This window comes from Mobula birostris, chromosome 17 (assembly GCF_030028105.1).
Source record: "Mobula birostris isolate sMobBir1 chromosome 17, sMobBir1.hap1, whole genome shotgun sequence".
In the NCBI taxonomy this organism is placed as follows: Eukaryota; Metazoa; Chordata; class Chondrichthyes; order Myliobatiformes; family Myliobatidae; genus Mobula; species Mobula birostris.
This window is the reverse complement of record NC_092386.1, coordinates 69,985,329-70,008,412: the sequence shown is the minus strand read 5'-3', so window position 1 is coordinate 70,008,412 and position 23,084 is coordinate 69,985,329. Positions and strand designations below refer to the sequence as shown.

Genomic DNA, 23,084 nt, shown 5'->3' with positions numbered 1-23,084 from the left:
AATAAAAATTAAATAAAAAAACGCCTGGTGGAGGTGTGTTCTCGCTTCCGAAGCACCAGTGGTTCAAGTGAAAGCCATCATAGAGGCGTATTCTCGGTGAATTTAACTAGAATGCATTGAGAGACTCCATTATCGCTAAGTGACTCTTATCAGATAATGAAAGCTCTATTTCCGAGCGTGTGCGTGTGTGTGTTTATTTTGTGGAGTGACGACACTGAACCTAAAAGTCAGTGCCATTATTTTTAATAAAAAAGCTACATTCACTCCTTAAGTGATCCTGAACCGCGGAGATTTGTTAAATGCTAAAACAGAACCAGCAAAGCAAATAGCAGAATTGAAAGTTTCGCGTGCCTCCCCGAGATAAAGCCGCCAGCGAGGACGCGCCTGCTCGGGAGCCGTATCCGAACAATCTGTGCCTCCACATAATCCGTTTGTCGCGGAGCCAGATACCATCAGTTTCTGCAGTACCAGATGTGAGCGCCGCATTTGTGGGGTTTACAATATTGTGCCACTGGTGGAAGATGCTGTTTGCCCTCCCTAGAGACTCGGTGTCACTAAACGCCTCAGGGCTCGCATGCAGACCGCCGGGTCTCCCGGGCGAGGCTAGGGCAGCCGAGGGCACCGTCGAACTCACCAATTGCACTGTCTGTGGTAAACCAGAATCCAGAAATCTACTCACTGAAACATTCGGAGCGGTGCATCAGAAAAAACTAATTAACTCAGAAAAGGGGTTTTGGAATTGCTAGTTGGCAATGCCCTCTCCTGAATCCAGCAGACACAACGCGTGCTGGAGATTCTGCCCTGTACTTTGTTAGTTATCGCATCGAGGTTTTTAACGTTATCTTCTGTGCGCTTCGTTTTATTGTAGCTTGCATCAGTTGGAAAAGATGTAATAAGCTGGAAGTCTGACCCAGCGACGGCACTGGGCGCCACAAGCGCTCGGCAGTGAGGCAAGTTCCCCGGGAGGTCTGTCTGTCTCGCTGCTGCTTTGTACAGAGCGATGTCTGGTGCAAGAGGCATTGTTCCCACTGTGAACAGTTGCGACCAAAAGCCGCTCAACACCGAGAAGGTGAAGGATGAAGTGAGTATGGTAGCGGTGCACTCCGACATCGAAGACCAAAGTTACAAGCTTTCGGCAGATTGCAGCAAAACTAACGGATCGCCCAAGCAGGCAGCCGGGGAACCGTGCGTGGTGGCCCCGGTGTTTGCTCATGCCAGATTAGGCGACTCACTTTGGAATAATGACAATACAGTGCTCTGGGGAAGGAAGCCGCTTGCAATAAATTCTAATAAGACTCTTGTGCATAGAAGTGACTCTCAGAGGCCGGGGATGATTGACAGGCTGCCTGGGACTTTGCAAATTGTGCACAGCGATCTGGCGCCTGCCTTGTCTCCCGAGCAGAGCAAAACTTCAGCAGGGGATTACACCAGCGAAACCGAGTGCAATGCATCCGACGCCGAGCTCCTAGCTCTCCAGGAGCGTGCTGGGGCGTTCGCCGCTTTCCCAGCTTTGGGAGCCATCTCCATGCCCCCAGGTTTCATTATCATGACTGCCCTACACTCTCCCACCGGACTGGCGGCCGTGTCGGACGGCGCGCTGCCGCTCGCCAGTCTGCCCGAATGGCCGGTACACCGGGTGGCGGTGGCCGGTGGCGGGCACCCGGCCAAGAAGAAGAGGAAGAGGTGCGGACTTTGCGCGCCCTGCAGGAGGCTGATCAATTGTGGAGAGTGCAGCAGCTGCCGCAACCGCAAGACCGGCCACCAGATCTGCAAACTGCGGAAATGTGAGGAGCTGAAGAAAAAGCCCGGCTCTTCACCAGAGGTAAACACACAGACACACACAGCACCTCTGTACACATCCACCTACCACACATTAGATACACATTACACACGCACATTCCCACCTCCACCACTCACATGTCATGACCATACATACTACACACACACACACACACACACACAAACTCACACACACAGTCCCCCCACACACACTCACACAGATAGACACACAGCCACACACACACACAGACACACACACACACACACAGAGCCCCCCACACACAGACACAGACACACACACACACACACACACACACACACACACACACACACACCCACACACACCACCCCACACATACAGAAAAGCTTGGAGTTGTGCCTAATTGATTGAGATCAATCAATTCTTTTGTAAAACTGGAAGCAAGCTTTTGGCTGGCTTCCCTGGACTAAATTGCTGCTACTTTGGATATACTCATTGTTTAAGTACAGGGGTAGCAGGGAGACATTCTCCCTACAGACCGGCTATCTGGAGGAAATGGTGGTTTCCTGCGGTACACGAAATAATCCCTCTGTCCTGGAAATGTAACCTCAAAGTTCTGTTAAATCAGTCCCAACTGTGTTTACACTTGGACTAGTTTCTGAGTAGCTTGCCTTGATATCCAAGGACATAGGCATCACTATACCTGCATGTGCAGCTTGACCCAGGCAGTAGTGCATTCGAGTTACAGGTTAACAGTCTTGAGTTCAGCCAGTGCACCGTGTTGCCATCATATTTATCAATATTCAGTATTGGAAGCTTTACTATGTCCTCTGCAGTAACCAAAAAAACTGAGTGCAGCTGATTATTGTGGGAGCTTCATTGAAAAGGGAGAAATCTGACTGAGGAAGCTATTAATCTGTTAGTCAAAGGGTGGTGGATTCAAGAGTCTGATTATTTTTAACATGGAAGTAACTGTGTTGTCGCCAATTATAAAATAAATTTAAATAACTGGACCGAGAGCACATCCACACTTAGATATTTTTACTTTACTTGTGCACAAGGAGAACAGCATGGGCCCCTGCCGGCAGCACGGTTCTCCAGTCTGAACAGAAAACTGCTGCTTTTATGCAGAGACGAGAAAATCTGCAAATGCTGGAAATCCAAGCAACACACACAAAATGCTGGAGGAACTCAGCAGGTCAGGCAGCATCTGTGGAAAAGAGTGAAACTGTTGACTTTTCAGGCCGAGACTCCTCAGGACTGGAATAAAAGATGAGGGGTGAGAGGAAGAAGCTGGGTGGAAGGGAGGAAGAATTACAAGGTGGTAGGTGATAGGTAAAACCAGGAAAGGGAAGGGTGAAAGCTGGGAATCTGATTGGTGAAAAAGATAAAGGGCTGGAGAAGGGGGAATCTGATAGGAGAGGGTAGAAGACCATGGAAGACAGGGAAGGTGGAGGAGCACCAGAGGGAGGTAATGGGCAGGTAAAGAGATAAGGTGAGAAGGGAAAAAGGGTTGGGGAAGGGGGGGGGAGAAATCGAGAAATCGATCTTCATCCCATTAGATTGGAGACTACCAGATGGAATATAAGGTGTTGCTCCTGCAACCTGAGTATGGGCTCATCGTGGCAGTAGAGGAGGCCATGGACTAACATGTCGGAATAGGAATGGGAAATAGAATTAAAGTGGGTGGTTACTGAGGGAGCCTCCTTTTTCTGGTGGACAGAGTGTAGGTGCAAAGCGAAACGGTCTCCCAATCTATGTCAGGTCTCACCAATATACAGAAGGCCACACTGAGAGCACCAGATACATTAGATGACCCCAATAGACTCACAGGTGAATTATCACCTCACCTGGAGGGACTCTTCAGGGCGTTGAACGGTAGTGACAGAGGAGGTGTAGGGGCAGGTGTGGCACTTGTTCCACTTGCAGTACGTACCAGGAGGGAGATCAGTGTGGACGGATGAATGGACAATGGAGACACGTAGGGAGCGATTCCTGCAGAAAGTGGAAAGTGGGGGGGAGGGAAAGATGTGCTTGGTGGTGGGATCACTTTTATACAGAAATGGCTAATCAGTTATGAATATTGATAGACAATAGACAATAGATGCAGGAGTAGGTCATTCGGCCCTTCGAACCAGCACCGCCATTCACTGTGATCATGGCTGATCATTCACAATCAGTAACCCGTTCCTGCCTTCTCCCCATATCCCTTGACTCCACTATCAGTAAGAGCTCTATCTAACTCTTTCTTGAAAGCATCCAGAGAATTAGCCTCCACTACCTTCTGAGGCAGAGCATTCCACAGATCCGCAACTCTCTGGGTGAAAAAGTTTTTCCTCAACTCCATTCTAAATGGCCTACCCCTTATTCTCAAATTGTGGCCTCTGGTTCTGGACTCCTCCAACATCATGAACATGTTTCCTGCCTCTAGCGTGTCCAATCCCTTAATAATCTTATATGTTTCAATCAGATCCCCTCTCATCCTTCTAAATTCCAGCGTATACAAGCCCAGTCGCTCCAATCTTTCAACATATGACTGTCCCGCTATCCCGGGAATTAACCTCGTGAACCTCCGCTGCACTCCCTCAGTAGCAAGAATGTCCTTCCTCAAATTTGGAGACCAAAACTGTACACAATACTCCAGGCGTGGTCTCACCAGGGCCCTATACATTTGGTAAATTGTATGTGTTTGAATTTATTACTTGCAAGATCAATTGCGATTCACAATTGGGGTGCTAAAAGTCCATTGAAACTTCAAGCTGACAACTGAAGTTAGTAAAACAATTATCCCTCCGTTGTTGGGTGTGTTTCACATCCTTCCACTATTCCTGTTTCTGGCACCTTCTGCGTAAAGGGAAGCTATGTTCTAGTTTGTTTACACACTGCCATAGCCATTCTCACCTATCTGTCTGCAGTAAGCAAGATTGGTTCTAGCAGTATCACTTCAAAGGTGTCCCTTGACTGGGTTTGACTGCACACCCCCACAGTCATCCTCGCCTGGATGTTGCCTTTATTCCCTGCCCGACTGCAACTTCCACACACCCTCCTCTTTGTCCTGTAGGTGACAACATAAATCTTAATGAATTTCGATAGTGCAGAGTCTCTGAAACACTGTGCCAGTTTCATAATGGCTGTTGATATCAGGGATGAGCATGCAACACTCCTGGCTAATAATGGCACAAGTACCACCTCTCTTAGACAACAGAAAGTCTTGTGCTAGTCAATTCTGAAAGGCCAAATGTGCATTGCCTGCATTTCAGCAGTAATGTCATTGATAGTCTGGCTTGAGCCAAGTAGCTAGTTTCTCCAGCAGTGCTAGGGCATGTTAAATCTTTCCTGAGCCAATCTGGTAGGTTCCCAGAGCAGAAACACTGCAATCCAGAAACACTTAGTCACCATAGACTTTTGATGGCAGCCCCACACTGTGGAATATAGAGAGAGAGAGGGTGGATAGTACATCTATGTTAGGCCAGTAACAGCCCCTTCATGGCTTTGGTTTAGGCCAGAGATCCCATTTTAGAAGGTGTACCGCTGACAGCCAGTAGTAGGGAAAAGCTATGTCACTCATAGCTTTGTTGGTTGCATAGTTCTGTTACCTGAGTCTAGTCCTGTCCCTTTATGGTTACAGTAATCCCCATGAAGCAGCTTCAGAGCAGGAGGCTTATGCATTCAATCGTAGCTAGGTGGATACTATCCCTCAAGACAGTTGCAATGACAAGAGTCATTCCTTTGGGCAGTGCAATCCCATGCTCTCTAATTTTGTTATCAAAGTAAAACATGGAATCGAACTCACTAACGATCCAAGGGTTTAAACATATTGGCAAGCCACCTTCTGAATGTTCTAACCTGACTGGTTAGTACGCAACTCATATTCATGACTAAGGCAAAGAAAAGTGTTAGAAGTATTTGCGTTCTGCATTTAGGCTGAAAACAGCTGTCCAGAAGATGCGAAACTTTTAATGCATAGTGATTACTGAAGGTGGCAAAAAGCAAAGATCAAGAGTTCAGTCCATCAGTTCTTATCCTCAACGTTCTTCTGGCCCCCTGTTCCCTGGTCCAGTGGCACCACTGGCTTAATGTGTGAGGCGTGTATCCACATTGGCTTTCCTTGGACCTTTAAAGTGGTGTTTGTGGTCAGCAAACACTTAGAATGGCCCTTCCCAGCAGGTGTCCAGGCTGTTCTTTTGTCGGTAGGCTCTCACCAGTATCCGGTCTCCCAGCTGGTAGGAGCAGCACTATGCAGCCAGCACGATCTGCTGGTCTTCGGGGCTTTATGTACCTGTTGGTGGAAACCTTTAAGAGTTTATGTTAGTGCTATGCAATAATGCAACATTCTTTCACTCATAGAATGGATACCTGTCTGTTTAATTAAAAAGGGAGGGATGAGTGGCAAGCACATGGGACATCCCAAAATGATCTCTTGTGGAGGTGGGCTTGTTGTGCAGTTTGGGGAGCAGCGCATTGCTTTCAACTGGCCTGTAAGATGGACGGTGGTAAGGGCAGATGAAATGGTGCTTACACTATAAGGCTTTTAAAATTCTCAAATAACTTTATCTCTAAAGTGAGGACCATTATCACTTGAGATCACTGTTCCCTCTAAGCTGCACAGTAACTGAAATGCTTCTGTGCATATAGACTTTGTTGCCATACAGCTCAAATTTTCTTTTATATTATTTGAAGTTATGCTGATATAATTTTTAAATCTAGGTTAATACAATTGTGAAATACCTTGTAGAATTGTGTTAATGAATATAATTCATAAAATTTTGAAATAATAAATGTACCACAACCTTTACTTTGAAACATTTTAGAGCTTCAACATATTTACTTTGTGAATATGTCAAGTTATAACACAGTTAAAAGTTCATTGTTAGTAAACCATTGGCCCGCTGAGTGTCGATGCCATCTAGTCAAAACATTTTATTTTTGCCATTATGTTGTCAGTTGTCTTGACTGCCTGACATCGTTTACTTGTGTTATAGATTGTGGTATGTGTTTGTTTGATGTGCATATTACCAAAATAAAATATTTAAAGTGAGTTTTCAGGCCACGTAAAAATTACCTGCTCAGAGGAATGGTTAGTCTGTACATCTGTCAAAAAAAATTAGAGGGAGAGTTGAGATTTTTCTCAAGGATCCCAAATAAATTCTCATAATAAAATTTATCAACAGCTACAGTATAATAAGCTTCTGCGCATGGAGATAACAAATGCATAAAGCCTATTTGAAGATGTATGAATAACCTCCAAGGGGAGGTCCCAGCAGTGGCAAATACTAGCAGTGTCTTTCAGGATTATGTTTCTGGCAAATCATACAGTTGCTGCTAAATTTCTTGCTGTGGTCGAGAATCTCTCATTATCAATTATACCCATCATCCTTTATAGTCTTGCATACAGTGTGTTTTAGTCCAGAAAGTCTCTCAGTCTCTGACGCATCACTCTGTAATCGTACAGTTCATCAAAAGATTTTGTAAAGTATTGTCAGCCTGATCACACTAGATTACCACACGACCATAAAGATCTGCTGCATGTTGCCTTGGCAAAGAAGTCAGCTCATTTGTTCCCTCGAGTTATTTCATCCTTCCCGTTAGTTTGAGCTGCATAGTTTATAACAACGATTGTACTAAGTAATTGAAAAGAAGGAAAGTAGTCATAGTTACTTCACCGTTTTTTATCGGAGTTCCAATGAGGTGAGAAACACACTTGATTTTCATAATTGTTCATTGTCATGTGCTACTCCTGAGACGTAAGGAGATTCAGAGTAAACGTTTACGGCAGTAGCTGTGAGGATGCTGACTTTGTTGTGGCAGAAAGGTTCAGCTCCCTGAGCAGTACAGGAGGGAAGGTAATTGTGCAGCTTTGGCTGATATATGACCTGCACACACATATCTCCACTCATTTCTGTTTTCACAGTATCAGACCAGGAGGAAAAGCGATCAAAGAAAAAAAAATACACTTGGATTTATATCAAGTAGCATTTTACAACGGGCAGAATTAAAATCTTGCAAGTTAAGTGCAGTTCAGGAACAGATTATTTAAATGTGTAGTCTATGGATCTGGGGGCGGTGGAGGTGCAACCTGTTTGCCTTTACCCAAGTGCATCTTCAAACCCTGTGGCTAGGCTGTCCATAAACAAAAACATATCCCTTGTGGACATCCCCATGTTTACTGCTACCATGTCCACCATCCCTTTTCCATGTTTGTTGGTTCAAAGAACAGTAAACCCCATATATTCAGAGTCATATTACACTGGTCACAACAAAGATTACCAGTCACGTGTATAACGCAGGTAATGGTAAAACCAAATTTTACAGTGAAATTTGAAGCAGAAGTTAATCTGGTATTGATTAGAAAAAATGTGGTCACTGTCAATTTGGTTAAATATAAAACAAAGCTATGAGGTAAAATAACATTCATATTATGTTGGGCAGCTGTCTCAATACATTTAAAACAATGTACAATATTGCCCAGAAGATATAGTGGAGCAGCTTCGGAAATATCACAGAAATATGGTCCTCATTCTCCTAAACAGCTTTAATCATTTAATCGTTTGATCTGGTAATTATTTTTGGAAATATTGTTAAAACACACAATTTTCTCATCTCACACAAGTAACAGTTTATGTTTCCTTTAATCTTAGGTTGCAACTTATTTACAATAACATTTATTAAGATGGGAGTCCGTGCTTCTACAGTTAAACTGGAATAATTTCGAAAACATTTACGTGCGTATTCTACATATTTATTAATATCATTTTCTCCTGTCTGACACTTTTTTTCTGCCAATCTACAGTGCGAGGGAAACATTTTCCTAGGGCTCCTACTAGATAAGCTCAAGGTACATTTAAATCAACATTTCATTCATCCCCCTTTGCATCCCTCAGGCTCCCATCTGCCGTAGTGCTGTTGGGATCTGCTGCCTGTGGCAGGGTACCTGTGGTCTCCGACAGTAAAATATCTGGGCCCAGAACACACACACTCTTATGACTCAAACATATTTTTATTTTATTTGCGCAGAAGAGGAAGAGCATGGGCCCTGTTAGCAAACTGTTCTCCAGTCTGAAGAGAAAATTTATATTTTTATACAGGATTGGCTTATTAGTTATGGATATTTGTCATTTGATAAATTTGATATATTTGAATTCCTTACTTGTAAAATTACTTGTCATTCACAATAGAGAAACTTCAATCTGACAACTGATAATATTTTGAATATAGTAAAGCGAATGACCCTTAGTTGTTGAATGTATTTCACATCCTTCTGTTATTCCTATCTCATCTGTCTCTGGCATTCCACGGTATGAAAGGAAGCTGTGTCCTTCTAGATTGATGACACACTGCCATAGTCATTCTCACTTATCTGTCTGCAGTAAGCAAGTTTGGCTCCAGCAGTCACACTTCTAAGGTCTCCCTGTCTGGCTTTGACTACATACCCCTGCAGTCATCCTTGCCTGGATGTTGTCTTTAACCTTGCCTTACTTCAAATTCCACAGCTGGATAATTAAAAGATGACAGAAATGCAGTGTTGAGGTTACAATCTGATCAGCCAAATGGTCTCTGTAGCTAACTTGTAGAGTGATACTGAAGGCCATCCAGAGCACATAATGATGATGATGATGCCAGTGTTGGGAGGCAGGACTGGAAGTCTGCAGCCCTCACTTGTTCCATTGATGGATGTTGAATTTGCTATCTTCAGACTTATATTCACATTACAGCACAGGAGGTAATTTGGCCCATTGAATACATTACAGCTCCCGAAGCAATCCATTCCATACCCCGGTTCGTAAAGCCGTGTAACTTACTTTCTCACTAATGCTTATCCATTCCTCCTTGATTCCCTTTATTTACACCAAGAGCAATCTAGTGTAGCTAGTTAACAAATTAGCATGTCTCTGGGAAGTGCAGAAACAAATCAAAGCACTCAACAGAGATCCAGGCAGGTACAGGAAGTACGTGAAAATTTGTTACAGATAGCAGCAGAGGTCAGGATTGAACGTGGGTCAACAGAGCTGTGAGGCAGTTGGTCCAACTACTGATTCTTATTCTGTTGCTACAGGGTCCTTCAGCTTTCTGTTTCAGTTTTGTTTACAGAACCTGAATCTTTGCCTGTATTTTGCCTATATCCCTCTAAATGCCTCCTATCCATGTATTTACCAAAATGTGTTTTATATTTATTTTGTTATTGTACCTGCCTACTTTCTCTGGCAGCTCATTCCATATACTCACATCCCTCTATGTGAAGAAGTTGCCCCTCAAATTCCTTCTAAATATTCCAGTCATTTACCTCTCAAGTCTTTGTCCTGTAGTTTTTAGTTTGTTTTCCCTGGGAAAAACACTATGTGTCTTCAGCCAATCTATGAACCTGATGACGATTCACCTCTGTATGGTCATCCCTCATTCTCCTACATTCCAAGGAATGTCCTAGCCTGCCCAACCTCTCCCTATAATTTGGACCCTAGAGTGCTGGCAGCATCATTGTAAATCTTCTGCACTCTTACCAGTTTAGTGATATCTTTCTCATAACAGGGTGACCAAAACCATCTGCAATACTCCAAATAGTCTCACTAATGATGATGATGATGTCGACTCAGACCTGAGAGGCCAGCGTCAGGCATTTTCATGCCTTACAAGACGCACTTCGAAAGGCTGTGTGGGGCACCACTCCTCGCACAGGCATTTCGCAGTATTATTTTACGAGGCCGAGTTGCGCGCTCAACATCAACCCGGCGCGGATGGAGAGCGTGCACGGGAGCGGTCTGTCACTGGATCGAACTCGAGAACCTCCGTTCTCGAGCCCGATGCTGATCTCACTGCGCCACCAGCCGACCAAAGTCTCACTTTAGATCTCACTAAAGTCTTGTATAATTGCAGGATAACATCCAAACCTCAATATTCACTGCTTTAATTTGTGAAGGTCAGCATGCTAATTGCCTTCATCACCACCCTGTCTATCTGTGATGCCATTTTCAGCAAACTGTGTGCTGGGTTTCAAGGTTTCTCTGTTCCATGAATCTCCCCTGGGTTCGACCACTCACTTTATGAATCTTACCCTGCTTTGACTTGCCAAAATACAGCACCTTATACTACTCGAATTGAACAGAGTTTGCCAATCTTTTCAGGCTACTTGTCTTTCACCTACTAAGATCCCTCTGTAATTTTTGATAACCTTTTTCACTTTTTAAAAAAACACCTATTTTATTGTTAACCTGCAAAATTATTAACCGTGCCTTGTAAATTCACATCTAAATCTTTTATATAAATAACATAGAAACGAATGTCCCCACACTAATCTCTGTGCACACCAGTCACCACAGGACTGCAGTCTGAGAAATAGCCTTCAACCTCTACTCTCTGCTTCCTACGATCGTGCCAATTATGAACCTAATTTAGTATCTTTCCCTGGATCCCATGTCCTCTGACCTCCCAGGCTAGCCTGCCATGCAGGACCTTGTCAGAGGCCTTGTTAAAGTATGTATAGAGAACATGCACTGCCCTACACTAATCTATCCTCTTAGTTACCTCTTCAAAATACTCAGAAGGTTCAAAGGTCCAATTTAGTGGCAGAGAAATGTATACAATATATATCCTGAAATGCTTTTTCTTTGCAAACATCCACAAAAACAGAGAAGTGCCCCAAAGAATGAACGACAGATAAATGTAAGAACCCCAAAGTGTCCTGCAGCTCCTCTCTCACCCCGGCGTAAGCGGCAGTGAGCAACAATCCCCCCTCCCCCCACTGGTAAAAAAAAGAAGCAAGATTCGGCACCGTCACCAAGCACTCAAGCGTGAGCAAAGCAACAGCAAAGACACAGACTTGCAGTTACCCCAAAGACTTAGTATTGCACCCGGTATTCGACATACCGCAGGTTCTCTCTCTCCCTAATAAGGGAGAAAGAGGTGGTTCCGTTTTCACAGTGGGTGGGGAGACCCAACGAACAACTCGCTGGTTTATAATGTTAAAAGTCCGTTATGTCACTTTTTTCGAGCTCTGTGCCTGAAGATCGCAAAGATCCTGGGTCTTCAGGCCCACAGCAGATATCCCGACGACACATGGGTCTCCTGCCGTGACACCAACCCTCGATCCGCCTAACTCCAGAGCCCTGAGATCTTAGGCTTCCAAATACGAGTCGGACTCTCCGGCCAAACCCTTGGCATGCCGATCAACAGCTAGTCCTGAATCCCCAAGAATGGGTCCCATTCCCACAAAGAACCGAAGTCAGTGTGTAACTCCAGGTCAGGGTCTTCAAAAGAACCCTGAAAGGGAAAAATAAAGATATTAAAGATGGAAATAGGGCTGTTTCCGAAGATGCAAGCAAAGAAGTCGCCATTTAGCTTCGCTCCGCCTCCCCTGTAATTTGTCAGTTTTCTACACACAAAGCCCTATTAATTTCTGACTATCCTTAAACAGACCTTGCCTATCTAAAGTCTAGATCCCCTCCAAAAGTTTAGCCAATAATCTTTCTTTGTTCACCCCAGTATTCCTACTCTCCTCCTTTGTTCCCCTTCCCCACTCTTCTCTATTTGCACACCCCTCCCTTCCAGTTTCTCTCTTTGACTATATTTTCATCTACACTCTGACTGTGGATCAAAGGGTTTGACTCATGGACCAGTGCTGCTGTGATACAAGCCAGGGCCTGATCAACCCTGGCTGGGTCACCTGTGTGAGAGTGTCTGATGTTGAAAGACCTGGAACACCCAATGACCCCAGGTTACATCACTGTTGATGTGTCCCAGCCCCGCCTTGGATGGATCTCAGTGTTCTTCGCCATTTCAGCTAACTTCATTTTGCTTATACCAAATGGTGTTGATAAAGAATCCTGTTCTGCACTCAGGACTTTGGGGGTGAGCTGGAAGTTCAGAATGAGTAGGATGTATTTATGCTATGGGGAGATTTCCACATGCTCCTGCTTTATCGTTTTACGCTCATGTGGCACCACTCTCATGATACAAAATTATATCCTCATTTTATTTGCCAGTGAATGCCATTAAAATATAATATACTTTGAATTGAAAATGTATTTAGATCATCTTGGATTTTATGTTTGAATGTAATTACCACTGCTTCAATTGAGTTTCTGCACCTCTGTTTCACAGGCAGTATTTCCTTTGTGTAGCTTGCGCAGGAGCTTTGCCCGTCAGCCAGCATCTGTCATGCACACAGGCTTTGCTTAGTGCTTATGTGTTGTATGGCTTCAGCACAGATCATGTGACAGGAAATAATTCAATCAATAAGTCATTTTACATGACATAAGGTGGCACTGATTGATGAATCTTCATTAAGCGTATCACAGACACATTTGAATTTAATGTTACACTGTTGTTTCACATTCTGATGAGCACAAAGTCAGATTGTGAAGAAAGGATGTCTTCAGATAAGAAGCCTGAGAAGTGATAACTAATTTCAGATGAGATTACTTTATGTGTTGTGTGTGTTAGTTATATGTCTTGTGCACCTTGGTTCGAAGGAACCTTTTGTTTGGCGGTATACATGCATATGGTTGAATGACAATAAAGGTGAACGAACATGAACGTGAACTTGATTGTTGTACATCCAAGTTGGAACTGTCTGACCTGCATAATAAAAATTGGAAGTTTTATGAGAAAAGGGATTATAAAGAATTTTGCATTCTGTTCATCCACAGAATGACTTCTCAACATCAAATTAGTTGAAGTTTTGATGGTTTCAGCACAGTAGCATTAGGTGTGTACCACTGCTTTTCTGAATATAAACCTGTTCATCAAATCTTGCATTCCTGTTCAAGCTGCACGTTGATAAATCTTGTGGTGGTTAAAGGAGGTGACCCAGCAACGCCTTCTCAGGAGCAACATGAGGTGCACAATAAATGCTGGCCTTGTCAGTAAAGCTCGGAAATTTAATTTGAGAAGTGTAGTGAAACACTACAAGATGAAATGATCAGATAATTTCCCTCTGTCAGTTAAGCCTGGTGAACACAGTCCATGGTTGAGTATGAATATTTGACTTATATGCCTTCCCACATATAGGAATGAACTCCCATAAATATTATTAGATTCAAATGAGAACCAGTGTTGAAAAAAAACTTTACATGTAACATCTGTACAGTAATCAGACATTATTGTCTCTTAGGAACACAACCTGCTGGTTTCACTGTGTGAGGCCACAAGAGAGTTGCTTTGGAAGTTACCAAGCAAAAGCATCTATTGATATTTGTTCAATGATAGAGTATCAATTGAAATAACAGCTATTGTTTCTTGAAACCCATTGGAATCAGCCATTGAGATTGCAACATCCTGATTTTTAACATGAGGTGGAGACCAAATAAATGTCTAAGTTAATTGGCCCTCATCAACACCTTTCATTACAATACTGTGGAGGTATCGTGACTGTGTTGTATGATTTTGTAAATTTTTTGACTTATGGACAAAGTTCATACTTGGTCCAACCAAGTAAAGTCCACTGCCAAGAAGGCCCACCAGCAGCTTTACTTCCTGAGAAAGCTAAAGAAATTTGGTCTGTCCCCTAAAACCCTCACTAACTTTTATAGATGCACTGTAGAAAGCATTCTTCTAGGGTGCATCACAACCTGGTATGGAAGTTGTTCTGTCCAAGACCGGAAGAAGCTGCAGGAGATCGCGAACACAGCCTAGCACATCACACAAACCAATCTTCCGTCCTTGGACTCACTTTACACCGCATCCTGTCGGAGCAGTGCTGCCAGGATAATCAAGGACACGACCCACCTAGCCAACACGCTTTTTGTCCCTCTACCCTCCGGGAGAAGGCTCAGGAGCTTGAAGACTCGTACGGCTAGGTTTGGGAACAGCTTTTTTCTGACTGTAGTAAGACTGCTGAATGGATTCTGACCCAGATCTGGGCCGTACCCTCCAAATATCCGGACCTGCCTCTCGGTTTTTTGCACTACCTTACTTTCCCTTTTCTATTTTCTATCTATGATTTATAATTTAAATTTTTACTATTTACTATCGATTTGTACTCCAGGGAGCATGAAGCGCAGAATCAGATATCGCTGTGATGATTGTACGCTCTAGTATCAATTGTTTGGCGACAATAAAAGTAAAGTTCAGAATCAGAATCAGGTTTATTATCACTGGCATGTGACAGGAAATTTGTTAACTTAGCAGCAGCAGTTCAATGTAATACATAACCTATCAGAGAGGGAAAAATAATAATAATAATAAATAAAATAAAACATAATAAACAAGTAAATCGATTACGTATATTGAATAGATTATTAAAAATCTGCAAAAACAGAAATACTGTATATTAAAAAAAGTGAGGTTGTGTCTAAAGCTTCAAAGTCCATTTAGGACTCGGATGGCAGAGGGGAAGAAGCTGTTCCTGAACCACTGAGTGTGTGCCTTCAGGCTTCTGTATCTCCTACCTAATGGTAACAGTGAGAAAAGGGCATGCCCTGGGTGCTGGAGGTCCTTAATAATGGACGCTGCCTTTCTGAGACACCGCTTCCTAAAGATGTCCTGGGTACTTTGTAGGCTAGTGCCCAAAATGGAGCTGACTAGGTTTACAACCTTCTTTTGGTCCTGTGCAGTAGCCCCTCCATACCAGACAGTGATGCAGCCTGTCAGAATGTTCTCCACAGTACAACTAGAGAAGTTTTTGAGCGTATTTGTTGACATGCCAAATCTCTTCAAACTCCTGATAAGATATAGCTGCACTCTTGCCGCCTTTATGACTACATCAATATGTAGGTTAGATCCAGGTTATAACCAGGTTAGATCCTGAGAGATCTTGACATTCAGGAACTTGAAGCTGCTAGCTCTCTCCACTTCTGATCCCTCTATCAGGATTGGTATGTGTTCCTTCGACTTACCCTTCCTGAAGTCCACAATCAGCTCTTTTGTCTTACTGACGTTGAGTGCCAGGTTGTTGCTGTGGCACCATTCCACTAGTTGACATATGGCCATCCATAAAATTGGAACCCGTTTGTAAGACAGGTTTGGCCTGTACCTTGCTAGCAGCTACTTTGATTAGTTTTGTGTTCATAATTCACATGTAACTACTCTCATTTTGTTTTTGGAGAATTTGCCCTGGTTTTATTCAGGAGGTTTCTCTTATCTTCTCTGACCTTTACTCTTTAAACTGATTCTGTTTTCCTGGTAAATTGAGTTTGATAAAGTTAACTGCTGGGAGCAATATACCCCCAGCCACCCGCTCAAACCACCACTTTCCCTCCCTAAACTCCTCATCATCCCTAACTCATTCACTGTTGCTGATAAATCTCAATACTTTAAAATATATTTTTGCAATTAGCTGTTTATATTCCTTCTAAAAATTCTTTCTGTTCAGCTCTGCTTTATTTATAGTGGTGCCTGAGATTTCTCACAATAATTATGAGCTCTGGGTGGGGATGACATATTGGAGATCAGATATAATATGAGAACAGAGTTGAAGGAGTTAAAAGACCAAAATTGGAGACTGGAAACAAGGGGAAACTTCCACTCACATCTCAAGTTCAAGCCAGCAAGAGTTTGAAATATTCTGTAAAAAATTCTTTTCTAGTCGGGAGAATTAAACATTGCTTAGAGGAAAAGGTGTGTTTCGAAAAACAATCTTGGAGGCAGATCGGGGAAGAAGCTGGTGTCCTACTTAAGATGAAAGGAGATAATGAGGCTACATGTTGAAACTGTTAGATGTAAAAAAAATTCCTGTAATTCAGGAGAAAAGCTATTTTCTTTAATTAATTAGAAGGAAGGTGAATTTAAGGATTGGAAATTAAGGCATGGGATAGGATTGGCTGTAGGGACTTTAAACCTCAATACCTTACATTAGGAATAGAAATGACAGCATAAGAATGTATAGGATTAGTTGTGACTAGAGAAGTCACTATGTAACATTTCTACAGGGTAGGAGAAGGAGGAGGTGAAACAAGCCATTGGGAAAGCATGGATCTTGGTGTGTTTTATCTCTTACTCCCAGCTGGAATATTGCACCCCCCCCCCCCCCCCATTGTATACCTTGCAACCTGAGGTATAGGACATGTCCTTCCATTGTTGTCAATTATATGTGTGGTGGTGCACATTAAAATCTATTGGAGTTATTAGCCAGAAGTTTTGGTAAATCAGTCACATCAAGAGCATAACAAGACAACACGATAGTTACCCACGCACATCCTTTAACACCATGGCTGTTGGTGGAGCACCCCAAATATCTGAAAATAATAGGTTTCTTCTTCCCAGCAGAAAATAGTCTGGTTATTTTGTGAGCAAGACAGGGGCAAAAATAAATGGGAGCAAAGAAAGCAGGAGTATTTTCTGCTTGCTCGTCAAGGTTTGTGATAAAGCTCTTGGTTTATCTGTGTCACAGAAACAAAGTCCATTGAACAACTTGTTTGAAGTTTAATTACAGTTTGTTGTTGAGATTGATAGCTGTGTTTTAAGGTGGCCCAAGCAATGGGAATCATTTTACGCTAATGATCAAAAGAGTTCATAGTTCAACTGAGTTCATTCACAGTAGAAGAGCTCAGTCAAAAATTATGTCGTTGGAGACAAGTGTGGATTTCAGTAACTTGCCTTTTCACTTTTAAACATGCTCCACCATTTAATAAGGTCACAGCTGGTGTACCTTACATTCACCTTCCTTTGCTTTCTCCTTACTTATTGATTTGGTGTCCATTAATCTATTGATCTCTGCTCCATGCTTATTCAACTTAAAATCCAATGAATATGCAGAGGCTTCTGGTGTAAAGAGTATCAAAATTTTCAACAGTTTGAGTGAAGAAACTTAACTCCATTTGGTTTTAAATGACCAACCTGTATTCTGAGTTTATGATCCTTTGGATAAGACACCAAAGCTGGGGTTCACAGCTTCTCAGGTTCCAGTTAGTCAAGTTCTTCTGTTATTAATGTGTATTATTGTGAATTGTGTTCCATTCTTTTAGTTTAATGGTGCACAACATATAGTCCGAGGCAACACTCCAACTTCGTGCAACCTTGGTATCTGGCACATCTTGTGGCAGTTCAAGATCTATAACAATTTGTAGGTTACTAAATGAGCTATTTTAGTAGAAGACAAGGGCAGAAAGTGGCAGAAATACTCAGAATATCAGGCCATATCCGTAGGAAGAGAAACGTCAACGTTTCTGGTTAGAGGCGATGTTCACTGATGAACAGTCTCCAATGAGAAATGTTAACTCTGTTTCTCCTCCCATGGATGTGGCCAGACCTGTTGAATATTTCCAGCATTTTTTGCATTTGTTTTATATTGCAGTATCTGCATTTTTCTTTAATTTCTATTCAGCAACAAACCTGATCTATAGAGAGAGGCTAAAATGATTTAGAAAGTGTGGAAGATCTCAAGATCATTAGCGCGATAAGAGAAGGATAAAACCTGTAAGCCTGCAGGGTAATACTAAGGGGTTGCCAGAGATAGAGTGCAAGGCAGCTTTGAAGGCCATAGTGGGAGCAGCCAGGAGGTGCTGAGGGAGTAGTGTAGAAAGCAAAATGGACAAGAACTGGCAGGATGAAAGGAGCACAGGAGACAGAGTTAAAGAAGCAAACAATTGAGGACATCAAAAACTTCACATAAGACCACAAGACATAGGAGCAGAATTCAGCCCATGGAGTCTGCTTCTCCATTTGATCATGGCAGATCCATTTCCCTCTCAACCTGACTCTCTTGCCTTCTCCCCATAACCTTTCATACCCCGATCAATCAACCTCCACTTTAAATATACACAATGACCTGGCTTCCACTGAGATCTGTGGCAACAAATTTCACAGATTCATCATCCATTGGCGAAAGAAATTCTTCCTGATCTCCATTCTAAGTGGACATCCCTCTATTCAGTGGTATCCTGTGGACCTGGACTCCTTCACCATAGGAAACAGCCTGTCCACATTCACTCTCTCAACACGAATCAGTATTTGATATCTCTCTCTCTCTCTCACACACTCAGTCACTCTCACTCTCACAAAGGGGACACCTCATTTTCCCTTTATTAGGGGGAGAGAGAGAGAGAGAGAGAGAGAGAGAGAGAGAGACTGTGGTATGCTGAATTGTCGGGGGAACGATTAGTTTTTGTTGTACTGCAGATAATGCTCTTTATTGGAGCTTTGCTGTTGCTTGGTGGGTGGAGGTTGCTGATGGTTTTTTGTAGACTGGGTGAGGGGTGGGGGCGGATTGTTGCTTTGCTACTGCTTGTGCATGGGGGAGAGCAGGGAGGCTTCAGTGTTTGAACTGTCATTCATTCTTTGGGGCACTCATTTGTTTTTGTGAAAGTCATGAGAGCAGTGGTCTGACTACAATACCTTTGTGGCTAGGTTTTAAGCTGGGAGGGCATTCAAGAAGCTTCAGGAAAGTTGCAAGCATTTGGCTTTGTGAGTATAAAGAGCCAGAACCCACTCTGCGTGCATTAATATTATTGCATGAACTTCAAGTGGGAGAGAAAAAGCTGCTTGTAAAAGTAGATGCACAGACCAAAGTCCAGCTGGATGAATGGAAGGCCAAAAAGAATAGAGACAATGGAGATAGGAAAACAGAGGGTTTGTTAGATGATGTTGTGGATGAGTGTTGAAGAATCTATCGTGTTTTACCGTATTTACTGTCAGAGAATTTACCCCGTTATCAAACAGAAATAAAGACACAGACCTCAGTATATGGCTAATCCTTTAATACGTGATCACGGAGAGCCGTTGCCATTTGATTGCGCTAGTGTCTGGTTAGATCTTAAATTTATACAGCTAAACATACCTAGTGATTTCAAGAAGCACTCGTCTGGTATCAGCCAGTTCACAAATGTTTCTGTGCAATACACAAAATTGTAACTGCACATCCATGTACGGTTCCTCTGTTAGCAAGAGAGTCTCAGACAGTGGTTAGCAATACCTCATTATAGGCGTGATCTATTGCTAGCTATTGTTAGCTAGCACAAGCAAGACAAAATCTGCATCTTATACTGCCAACTTCATGACCCAAATCTTGGGCAATACTTAGCTAGTCAAGCTTGACGACAAAATTTCATTCAAACTTTAGTTTTCTTCCACAGTGATGAAACCCAGAGGGGAGATCAGGTCGTGAAGGGAGCAATAGAAGGATTAATAAGAGAATACCCGAGTGAACTAAATATACCTTCCCTAGATCAAGATGCTAGATCACAAACTAGAAGAAGGGGAAGAAAGGTGTTGAGAGCTGCCTCTGAGTCAACTTCTACAAACACCATGGAGGAGGCCCCAGAACCTGAGATTGTTTCACAGCCGCAAGTCTCACCTGCCAAGCAGAGTGATCCTCCTTTGTCAGGAAGTATGTTATCCCACAAGAGTAAGAAAACCTCCACAACGATTAAATCTGTAAGCCTAACTGGGATGGTTTAAAATGACTCTGCTGTGGGTGTCTTAACTTAGTAGTTGTATTATGTAGTATACTGTGTATATAGTTGAGATGCATTCTCTATTGAGTTGGAGTTCATAGCTAAGTAGAAGGAGTGTGTATTTAATATTACAATAATATTAGATTATGAGAACACTCAGTCCTCTTTTATTGTCATTTAGAAATGCATACATGCATTAAGAAATGATACAATGTTTCTGTGGCATGATATCACAGAAAACAAGACAGTCCAAAGACTAACACTGACAAAACCACATAATTATAACGTATAGTTACAGCAGTGCAAAGCAATACCATAATTTGATGAAGATCAGTCCATAGGCACAGTTAAAAAAAAAGTCTCAAAGTCCCCGAGTCGATCGACTCCTGAGTCCCCGATAGTGGTGGCAAAAGGGAGAAACTCCCTGCCGTAAACCTCCAGGCACCATCAACTTGCCGATACCTTGGAAGCAGCCGACCCCAGCTGACCCTGAGTCCATCCGTCCGAAAACTCAGAGCTTCCGAGCAGCCTGTCCGATACAGCCTCCTGAGTGCCATCCTCTGCCAAGCGCCTTCAACCTCTCCCTGGCCACTGAAGCAGGCAAAGCCGAGGATTTCGAGGCCTTCAGCTCCAGAGATTCTGGTTACCACACAGTAGCAGCGGCAGCAAAGCAGGCATTTCAGAAGTTTTCCAGATGTTCCGCTATGCACTCACGTCTGTCTCCATCAAATCAGAATTGTGCACGGTCCCCTACTTGACAGATAACAGATATTCATCACTGGAGAGGCTGCACGCGCTGCCGTCGCGCCGCCATCTTCTCCCTATGTAATCTTGTACATACATTGTTTAATTAAGCATTCCTGTTCATTTAAATGATTAATTATGGGTTATATGTAAAAATATGTTAATTGCATGCATCATCAGACTACCATGCGATAGGTGCGTGCCTACCCAAATGTAAAGATGAAGTTACACCTGCATTTCCGACTCCTTTGTCTTCCTTAAATCAGTTTAATGTTTTGAAGTACAGAACATAATAACAATTCTACATCTTCCAATCCCATATCACCTCTTTTTATGGATTTCATTTCATTTTTTATGAACATAGCCACCCTACCCCCCTCTACCTACCTTTTGATACAATGTACAACCTTCAATTTTAAGCTCCCAACTATAATCTTCTTTCAGTCACGACTCAGTGACGCCCACAATGTCATACTTGCAGATTTCTAACTGTGCTACAAGATCATCTACCTTACTCCATATACTTTGTGCATTCAAATATAAAACCTTCAGTCCTGTATTCATCACCTTTTTCAAGTTTGGCCCCCTGTTACATTGCAACTCACCCCACTGACTGCAATTTTGCCCTATCGTCTGCCTCTCCCTTCTGACAGCCTCACTACACACAGCCTCTGCTTGTACACCAACCACCCTATCCTCAGCCCTATCACTCAGTTTCCTATCCCTCTGCCAAATTAGTTTAAACCCTCTCCAACAGTTGTAGTAAACCTGCCCAGAAGGATATTGGTCCCCCTTGAGTTCAGGTGTAACCCGTCCCTTTTGTACAGGTCATACCTTCCACAGAAGAGATCCCAATGATCCAGAAATCTGAAACCGTGCCCCCCTGCACCAATTCCTCAGCCACGCATTCATCTGCCAAATCTTGCCCTCACTGGCACATGGCACAGGCAGCAATCCAGAGGTGACTATCCTGAGAGTCCTGTTTTTCAGTTTTCACCTCCCTAAATTCTCTCTTCAGAACTCCTTCCCTTTTCCTACCCACGTCATTGGTACCAAGACTTGCAGTTGCTCACCCCCCCCCCCCCAAAACCCCAGACATCCCTGACCTTGGTACCTGGGAAGTAACACCATCTGGGTATCTATTATGCCCACAGTACCTCATGTCCACTCCTCTAGCAATGGAATCCCCTCTCACTATTCTCCTCCCTTGTTCTGAGTGGCATCGCTAGACTCGGTACCAGAGAGCCGGTCACTGTGGCTCACCCCTGGTGGGTCGTCTTTCCCTCCTAACAGTATCTAAAGCGGTATACTTATTATTGAGGGGAATGGCCACAGGGGTATTCTGTATTGGTACTCTGTACTGGCTGCTCATTTCCTTTCCTCCTCCTGACAGTCACCCAGGTACCTGTCTCCTGCAACTTAGGGGTTTCTACATCCCTTCAGCTCCTCAGTTTCCTGTATGAATTGAGGGTCAACCAGCTAGCTACAGCTCTTGTTCCTTAACACTTTAACATGACTTGATGAGAGCAACATTACTTTGTGATGAAGCACAGCTCACACATGTGGCCATTCAAGTGTTTCTGATTGCCAGTCCACCCCGCTACTCTTCCCCCCCCCCGCAAAAAAAGGTTTTGTGATACTGTTCTAAACTCCAAGAAACACTGGCCAGGTTCACCTTATTTCTATTTAAGATTGGTCTCTATTTTCAGTAATCAGTCCAAAAATGCTCTTGTGCTCTCTTCAAGGCAAGTATATTGTTCCTTTGGTAAAGAGAGCAATATTGCAGACAATACTCTAGATTTGGTCATTCTGAGACCCTGAAAAATTGGAGTACTCTGCCTGACTCCGATACTGTAATCTCTGAGCAATAAAGAAGAATATTTACTTCTCTGCCTACTTACTAACTAGTACAACAACATGACGATTGTTCTAGACAGTAAAAATTCTCTGTCTCTCATTATAAAAATATTTTGCTCTTATATCTTTTCAAAACAATTCTCCACATTTTGTTATTTTACAAATTGCAGAGGATTTGCCATCGTAATTTGTTAAATTTTGCGACCTTACAAATTGCAGAGGTCATTCTGAAGGGTGTAAACCGATCAATCCATTGTCTGAGAAAACATTTCTTACATAACCATTGGATATGGAATCCTGGGATTTACAAATATTATTTCTTTATTTCATGACTTCCCATTATTTTTGAAATTCTACCATGAAGGAAGGTACAAAGTGTATAGTTTCTCCCCAGGCCTTATTAC

General features: G+C 42.9%; 1 protein-coding gene across 4 annotated transcripts in view; it reads left to right on the top strand.

The window, feature by feature from the left end:
* The first annotated feature begins 245 nt into the window (after window positions 1-245).
* The window catches only part of cxxc4 (CXXC finger 4), a 224,352-nt gene continuing 201,513 nt past the window's right edge, over window positions 246-23,084 (top strand). For 3 of the 4 annotated variants that reach the window (XM_072281140.1, XM_072281138.1, XM_072281137.1), the window contains exon 1: window positions 246-1,822. In XM_072281140.1, the coding sequence (XP_072137241.1) occupies window positions 1,001-1,822 (822 nt within the window). In that variant the 5' untranslated portion in view covers window positions 246-1,000. Of the gene's footprint in view, window positions 1,823-8,397; window positions 8,482-23,084 lie in introns of all 4 variants that reach the window. The other variant, XR_011889460.1, reaches the window with a different exon arrangement.